This window comes from Dama dama, chromosome 25, assembly GCF_033118175.1.
Source record: "Dama dama isolate Ldn47 chromosome 25, ASM3311817v1, whole genome shotgun sequence".
In the NCBI taxonomy this organism is placed as follows: domain Eukaryota; kingdom Metazoa; phylum Chordata; class Mammalia; order Artiodactyla; family Cervidae; genus Dama; species Dama dama.
In genome coordinates, this window is record NC_083705.1 from 37,210,566 (window position 1) to 37,219,818 (window position 9,253).

General features: G+C 38.6%; 1 protein-coding gene across 1 annotated transcript in view; it reads left to right on the plus strand.

The window, feature by feature from the left end:
• HCN1 (hyperpolarization activated cyclic nucleotide gated potassium channel 1) overlaps positions 1–6,858 on the plus strand; it is a 436,515-nt gene extending 429,657 nt beyond the window's left edge. The window contains exons 7-8 of the mRNA XM_061129721.1: positions 2,322–2,486; positions 5,990–6,858. Coding sequence (XP_060985704.1) covers positions 2,322–2,486; positions 5,990–6,858 — 1,034 coding nt within the window. The remainder of the gene's footprint in view (positions 1–2,321; positions 2,487–5,989) is intronic.
• The last annotated feature ends 2,395 nt before the right edge of the window (positions 6,859–9,253 follow it).

Below are 9,253 nucleotides of genomic sequence, written 5' to 3' on the forward strand. Positions count from 1 at the left end.
TGATGTACCAAAGGTCTCTTAAACTATACTTTAAAAAAAAAAAAAACTTTTTTTTTCCCTTTTTCTGTTCAGACTGAGTTATGTCTTACTGCTCTTTTTTCCAGTTTGCTGATTCAGGCCTCTGTATCATCTAATGTACCTTTTACTCCTGCTACTATAGAGGTTGCTGGCTGCTGCTTTGTCTAGGTTTGATCCCAGCATGGCTGGCTGCATGGCCAGAGAGTCCCAGGGCTAGTGCTGACCAGTTAGTGGATGGGGCTGGGTTCTAGTGTTGATAAGATATAAGGAGGATTCCAAAATGGCGCTTGCCAGCACCAGTGACCTTAGGGTATTATGAGCTCTCAAAAATGGATGCCAGCAGTATCTGTGTCCTCAGGGTATGTCCCAGTTGCCTCCTGCCAATCCAGGAGACTCTAAAAGATCAGCTAGTAGGTTTGACGCCGGATCCTTCAAATTACTGCTTTTGCACTCAATGTTGGAGGGTATGAGGTTTTTCAGATACTCTTAAAGACTGGAGTCTATTTCCCACAGCACCCCCACTCTCCAGAATGCAAGTTCCACTGGCCTTAAGGCTAGACTTTCTGGGGATCTATTTCAGGACTCACAGGCTGGGGAGCCTACCATCAGGTGCAGGCTTCTCTCTCCTTAAAAGGAATCTCTGCCATTTTGATTATCGTGTTTGTGGGTCACCTACCCAGGGTTATGGGACTTGACTGCACAGCGTGTCTGCCTCTTCTACCCATCTTGCTCTAATTCCTTCTTTATATCTTTAGTTGTAGAAGATCTTTCCTGCTAGTCTTCTGGTCATTCACATCAATAATTGCTCTGTAAGCAGTTGTAATTTTGGTGTGCCTGAAGGAGGAGGTGACCTCAGTGACTTCCTCTTTTGACACCTTGGCCACACACACCACAATATTGTTTATTAAATTTGAAACATCTACCAGTATGAACAATAACAGTGTAACTGATGGCTTAGGTGGCATTTCCTAAAATCTTCTCAATTGCCAGATTGGTTCAGATGCACATCTTTAGTACTCCCACAGTGCCTGCATATTATTATTCTTACCAGATTGAGTTTAAGTGAATTCTTAACTAAAATTATTTTTTTCTTTTTATTACCAGCATATAATTAATACAAAAGAAGATATTGTTTGATTAATGTTTCCAATTCTAACATCAAGGACATAATGCCTACCACATAATTTACTTATGGTGTTTATCAACATGAACTGAAATTCTTTAAATAAGTTCAGAGGAGTGTGAATTTAGGCCCTTTGCAATAATGATTTTGCTATATTTCCTTTTGTTGGGAGTGTGTATTTCAGAAATACTCCCATTCCTTTTTTTTTCTAATACATTATTTTGAAGCAATGTTTTTCTATTATTTTAAATTTTTTAAAGAAGTAAAATCTACAGAATTTTAATAAATAAATTTTGGAAAATGAAATAAAAAATCATCACTTCTATCATTGATTTTACCTAATACAAAAATCCAAATTTGCAAATATTTGCTTACCATATATTGGGAATCAAAATTTCAACAAAGGATTTTCCTTAGAAATTACATAATTGAAAAATTCCTCTATGCATTTGGAACATAATTTTTATATTGATCTTATTTGGAATATATGAACTACTTAAAGCATTCCTATAATGCATACATCTGACCCTGCGATCCAACTTTGCTTGATCATAGGACTTTCTAAGCCAATGATTTGGTGCTCAGTTCCCTGGTGGCTCAGATGGTAAAGAATCTGCCTGCAATGTAAGAGACCCAGGTTCGAACCCTGGGTTGGGAAGATTCCCTGGAGAAGGGAATGGCAACCCACTCAAGTATTCTTGCTTGGAGAATTCCATAGACAGAGGAGCCTGGAGGGCTACAGTCCATGGGGTTATAAAGGGTCAGACATGACTGAGCAACTAAAACTTTGAGCACTTGGTTTCTGTCTATAACATACCATCTCCTCTCTGCCTTCCAGAATTCATAAACACTTTTATCTGAGCATGGTCTCTTCCTGTTTTCAACTCCATTTTACATTTATTATTCTTTTTTCTGCAACTTTTTGTTATTTGGGGGGAATCGAAATGAGAGCTGGGGGAGATAAATTTGTTTCGGCTTTTCTCAATTGTTTAAAAAAAAGAATATTTTAAGATTAAGTATTATCAATTGTGTACTTTTAATTATCAAAAGGGATTTTCTGATAAAATATAAAATGTTGCTAATCATTGGTTTCTCAAACCATGAGACTTTTTTTTGAGGTAGGTCTTAATGACCTTTTAAAGAAAATTACCTAACATATCTTTCTTCTTTGTTTTTATAGAGATTTGCTTGCTGACCAAGGGACGGCGCACTGCCAGTGTTCGAGCTGATACATATTGTCGTCTTTACTCACTTTCTGTGGACAATTTCAATGAGGTCCTGGAGGAATATCCAATGATGAGAAGAGCCTTTGAGACGGTTGCCATTGACCGATTAGATAGAATAGGTACTGTTTATTTTCTTCTTTACTTACAATTCACTTTTAATCTAGTGGTTGAGTATATATTTGCAGTCATAAGTCCCAAATGCTGGTTTACTGACTGCTTATTAACTAGCATAGAAATAGCAATTAGCTGTAGTCATATTTCTAGAAAGATCTGAGGCACTAACTTTCTCTTCTAAGTATTCTAGGTTTGTTTATTCATCTCTGTTTTTACTAGCTACACAGTCTGATTTCCTCAGTGATACCAAAAGGTAAAAACAATGATTACAAATTCTAGATGGCATTAAAATAGAACTAAAAATACAATAGTATGGGTCTACATTACAAACTATATTTTATCACAAGTTTTGTTTTTTTTTTAAATCTTAAGGATCTACTTTACATTTATTCTTACATTAAGATTTGAAAACCTGTGCATTTTACTTGTCACAGTAGAAATTTTAATGTTTGTAATATAGACTCAAACAGAAAAAGCCTTAATAGAAATGCCCACATAGATGCTTTATTTTGCAAACATCAACTTATTTTAAAATTTTTTCTGCTCTCAAATTAAAATATTGATATATAAGGCCTTACTAGTTACACTAGTTTAAACATTTGAATAATTGCCATAGTAAAATTAGATCAGATTGGCTTGCTGTTAACTTCCCAAGATATGCTGGAACATTCTGATGTCAGAAGGTGGTATGCATTCCTTTTCCACACCCAAATTCTCCTCCCCGACCAGATCCTTCTCTGCTCCCTTTCCCAGCTTAATGATTAAAAGCTTAATTCTACTAGCCTTCATATTTCAATTTAGACATCATTTCCCTGTAGAAACCTATGACCATCCACTCCTCCTTATTAGTTTGAGCACCCTGGATACGTTCTCCCGTACCCCTGGGACGTTCCTCCATCACAGTACAGCTTTTATTATTTAAATTTCTCTAGAGATGCTAAGCTTTATGAAGGAAGAGATCATGTCTAATTCACTATTACATTCACAGTACCTAGTACACAATGAATATTGCTGAAGAGAGTTAGGGAGGGATGAAGGAATCAATGAACTCAAAGGAGATGGGGTTGGGATCACTGAAAAGTAAAGAAAGAGGTACTTCAACTGCTTCATTCTTATTAAAGGTAAGGACTTTTGATTGGTGTTATGGTTATGTTAGCTTTTCTTCTGCACTTTACCTCTTTCTTTTCCTCTATATTAGTAGGACAGAAGACTTCATAAGGATCTGAAATTTGGTTAGGAAAAGCAAAGGTAGTATTTGTACATTACCATTAGTTAGACACAACAAGGCTTCCCAGGTAGCACACTAGTAATGAGTAATAGAATCTACCTGTCAATGCAATCCCTGAGTCAGGAAGATCCCCAGGAGAAGGAAATGGCAACCCACTCCAGTATTCTTGCCAGGGAAGTTCCATGGACAGAGGAGCCGGGAGGGCTACAGTCCATGGGGTTGGAAAGAGTCAGACATGACTGAGCACACATGCACACTAGACACAACACACATATTAAAAATCATATTGATAACTTAGAGGCTGTAACAGAACGGAGTGTCCAGGAGACAGTGCCCATGAAAGACGTGAGTATTCCTGAAAGCATCTTTACTTAATTTGAAAATAACTTCCCTCTTTGTGGTATGTGAGTGTTCATGGTAGAATCAGAGACTGATTTCTGAACATATGAGTTTTTTCCTAAGCCAACTAACCATATTTAGAAAAGCATCAAAATCAAGGTATTATTTCAATAGAGACTTTCTGTTACTCTGATAGAGCATCTCATATAATTTACTACAATTAATTTTTATAAGAAAAATTTGCATGAAGTTATTTTCATTCCATAATGCAGGCAATAAAATTGCAAGTAAGCACCAATATTTGCATTTTTAATCTTCACAAAATTCCAGCAGTGCATTAAAAGTTAATAATATTTTTCCACAAGGGCCCAGATACTCAGATTATGAAATGTTGACTGTTCACATGACCACAAAAAGTATCCTTCTCAGTTTTGGGCTCATTGCTTATAAATGCATACACTCTAGTTAAAGTGACTATGCTAAGTAAGAATTTATATTTTCGACTAATATAGAAGTCTTTGTTCTTTGGGAAATTAGGACAATTCTGTAAAAAGAAAAGTAACTTCGTATTGGCATTCATTTAAAATGATTGCCTTTCCAGCAGCCAAGTAAATTATAACACCACATTTCTATTCAAAGATATTCCTTGTTAGTTTAGATATGATACTTTATTTAGTGATATGGCAAATTGATTTACTTTTCAGTTACCGTATTTACAAAGGTATTATTTTATTGATGTCATTTAAAAAATCACTAATTTTCCCCCTTTTCATCAACCTACAATTGATGCTAATTGTTATTTTTCCAAAGAATGTCTTGTAATGCAAACCAGAGACAATAGCAAGAAGAGAGAGTGCTTATTGAGGTTCTAGAGGGAGCTAAGCGCTTGCCATACATCAGTGCCCTTTGATCCTCACAACAACCTCTCAGAAGAGGAAAGATTATGAAAAAGTTCTCAATCTGGCTGCACATAAGAATCCCCTGACAAAATCTGATTATAAAGTACCAAAATCTGGACCCTTGCCTGGTTATTCTCATTTAGCTGTTAGGATGCAGCTGGAAATCAGTAACTCTTATCAATCCAGCCATGAGATAAATATTCAGGTAGAGCAGATAATCACTGGAGTAGGGCGCTGGTCAAAAGCAAAGGCCTTTGTTTCTCAAACATGCATGTAACAGTCCCCCAGACATCAGAGTGAAAGGCGGCACCAGTGCAACAAGTGGGTGAGACCCAGGAGACTTCATTCCCAGCAAATACTCACGTGCTGCTGCTTCCTAGTCTGTAGGCACTCTATGATCAGATCTTCTGGTTTCCTTGCCCAGCTCTGTCACTTACGAACCATGTTTTCTTGGGCATTGGTCTTAACCTTTCTATGTTACAGTCTCCTTTTAGATGAAGTAGAATCGTGAGCACACCTACCTCAAAGAGTTGAGGATTAAATAAAATAAATCTGCCTAAAGACAGGGAAGGCTGGCGTGCCGCACTCCACAGGATCACAAAGAGTCAGACAGGACTTGGCAACTGGACAACAACAAAAGCCTTGGGTAGAGTGCTTGTCACATAGTATGTTTTCCATTGACCTTTCTTGAAAAAGGAACTTGAAACTGAAATCTTGATGTCAGACCCATCCTGCTCCAAGCGCCCTGTTTTTCTCTCAGGGTAGCCCTCGGGCTAATCTCTCCATTTCTTCAGTAAGATGGCTTTCGCCATATTACAGACTTTTCAACTTGACTCCTGGAAAGGTAAGCCTTACCAGAAAGAGACAGGAAGCATGAGAGGCAGGAGCCGCGTTTCTACTTGGTGTCTAAAGGTAAGTGCTCCACTTTGAAGCCTCTTCAATGAAACACTGCCATCATCCTGTTTGCAGGCGCCCCTGGTGCTTGGAGTTGTCATCAGTCATTTGTAGATGTTCTAAGTGCCTATCTTCCTTTCGCTGACAGGGAAGAAAAATTCAATTCTCCTGCAAAAGTTCCAGAAGGATCTGAACACGGGTGTTTTCAACAATCAGGAGAACGAGATCCTGAAGCAGATCGTGAAACACGACAGGGAAATGGTACAGGCAATCCCTCCCCTCAGTTACCCTCAGATGACCGCCCTGAATTCCACCTCTTCAACTACTACCCCGACCTCTCGCGTGAGGACACAGTCGCCGCCGGTGTACGCAGCCTCCAGCCTGTCTCATAGCAACCTGCACTCCCCCAGCCCCAGCACCCAGACCCCCCAGCCGTCAGCCGTCCTCTCGCCCTGCTCCTACACCACCGCTGTCTGCAGCCCGCCTGTCCAGAGCCCGCTAGCCACTCGAACTTTCCACTATGCCTCCCCCACGGCGTCGCAGTTGTCCCTCATTCAGCAGCAGCAGGTTCAGCAGCCACCGCAGCCCCAGCAGCCGCCCCAGCCTCCACAGACCCCCGGCAGCTCCACACCGAAAAACGAAGTGCACAAGAGCACGCAGGCGCTCCACAACACCAGCCTGAGCCGAGAAGTCAGGCCCCTCTCTGCCTCGCAGCCCTCGCTGCCCCATGAGGTCTCCACCCTGATCTCCAGACCGCATCCCACTGTGGGCGAGTCCCTGGCCTCCATCCCTCAACCCGTGACCACGGTCCACGGCTCGGGCCTACAGGCAGGGGGCAGGGGCACCGTCCCCCAGCGGGTCACCCTGTTCCGACAGATGTCGTCGGGCGCCATCCCCCCCAACCGAGGAGTCCCCCCGGCCCCCCCTCCACCAGCAGCCGCTCATCCGAGGGAGGCGCCCTCAGTCTTAACGACAGACCCAGAGGCAGAAAAGCCACGATTTGCTTCAAATTTATGATCCCTGCTGATTGTCAAAGCAGAAAGAAATACTCTAACGAACTGAGGCGCTTCTCAGATCTGATTTTATTCTATCTCCTGATAGATCCCTCTAGCCTACTATGAAGAGATATTTTAGACAGCTCTGGCCTACATGCAAAATGTAAAATATATATATATATATATATATATATACATATGCTATTAAGTCTATATCTGAAAATCTCAAGAGAAGTTCAAAAGACTTGTTTAGCATTCAGTGTTATATGTCTTCCTTTCTTTAAATCATTAAAGGATTTCAAATGTTGTTGTAAGATTATTTATTTTTAACCTACTTTTACTTAATTCCTTTGATACATGTATTTCTCTATTTTATGAAGAGTTCTTGGATTCTGTGGAAACAAAACTCTGATTTTAAAAAGGCAACTCAAGTGAGCTGAATAGCACCAATCAAAACTTTTCTCATTAGCTGTGTCTCTGCATCTAAATTGTTAATCATTAATTATGTAGGATTAAATAGCAGATCCCATTTTCTAAATCTAAATTGTATTTTGGTGCTTTGAATTTTAAATTAGGTTAAAGAACACACCATATGCTTGGCCATGGTAGGAGACTAGCATTGGCTATGATCTCTATAGTCATAGAGATATGACTATCTCTAACCTCAAACATGTTCACTGATCTTTCAGAAAGCTGAAGGGATATTTCTCTTCAAGTGTTATCAGACTTTTACCAAGACTCAATCAATGTTAGCTGTAAATAACTGTTTCAACCCAAATAAAAATAGTTCTTCTGTGCTGTATGAAGGTAAAAGTCATTGTTTAAGAATTTAGTTTTACTGCTTCACTTCAAAACTTAGAGTTTTAAATTTTACAAAACCTAATTGTGACAACTATTCAACTGTAATGCAATGGCTTGAAACCTACAATATTATTTTAACCTGCAATGTTTTATGCAAAATTGTATGCTTGGTTCTACAAATTGCTTGTATGATACCAAAAATCATTACTTTTCTTCTTTCTTGCCATAATCAAGCATCTGAAAATAGGCCCTGCATGCTTTGGGGGGAAAAAAGTAGGTTCAAAGCAGTCATTGTAGGGGAAAGCTTACAGTATTTCTCATTTCTAGAAAAGTATAACCATTCATTAATTGCCTATCTTAAAATTCCTATAAGGCTGACTTGGATCTCTGACTTAAGTCTAGAAGTGAGGTTTTCACTTTCATTTAATGTTATTATTATCTTTATCATTTAAATGACAATTTGTAAACTACAGCTTGATTTGGAGTTGCCAGTGTGTTCTGTGTCTTTCACTGTAGTTGGTAGTTTACTGTGGTGTTAATTTAAAAAAATAAATACACTATAGCATCACCTGTTTGGGAACATACACTTTGCTCTTTGTGTATTGTTAACTAAATGGTTAGTAAATCTTAAGGAATGTGGTGACTAACATAGTCCTTAGAAACAAGGTTTGTTATTTTAAATGTGCTGAAAAAAAGTACAGACCTGGTGACATCAAGCAGGAGGTCAAAGTCAATGTCTGCGAGCATTGGGTATTTTTGTTTGTTTATTTGTATGTTTCCTTAACTCTGTTCATGATCTGTGAACATCTGCTCCTTCTCAAAGAAGTCCCTTAGAAATCATTTGTGCCTAACACACCCCTCGGATATGGTGGATGACTGGAACACAATTGGAAGATTCCCAATAACAGACTTCTGTAAATAACCCAAGTTAAGAGAATGACCTAAAGTGGAGGTCTTCCGTGTCTCTGACACTGGCAATGCATTTAAGAAGAACTTAACAAAAATCATGCATGAAATGGGGCAGGGCCTCCAGATAGACTTGAGGACAGAAAACAAAAGCAAAACTCTAAAACGGATCCATGCTGCCTGTTATGCCTTTTATGGATATACTACTTATAATACCAAAATGAGTTGTTATGTTTAATTTCTAACAAATTATAGCTTGTGTGAAAGGAATCAACAGTGCTAGACAATGTGTAATTGTGAACATGCTGGTGACCTATGATGGAGTGTAAGGAGTGGTGTAAGAAAGGGCTTGTTTAGTCTACCTAGGACCTATGGGGAAGCTGCAAGACCATTTACATATCAGTACAAAACTCCTTTATTTTATTAAAATACTGATAATTAACTTCAATTTATTAAGATCATTATTGGTCCTTTAAATTATTAAAGGTTTACATTTGATAGAACCAATGGGTTTGGTAGTGAAATATTTTTATATATATAAATGTTTGGTTTTTTATTTTGAGCACTATTGAGAAACATAAGCAAAATTGAATTGCATGGTCTTTCAGTGCAACCATAAAGTTTTTATTCACTTTGTAATAGAATGGACAAAAAAAAACCCTAAGGTTTATATGTTAAACTAATAAAGTGGTACAGGGTAAATTATATAC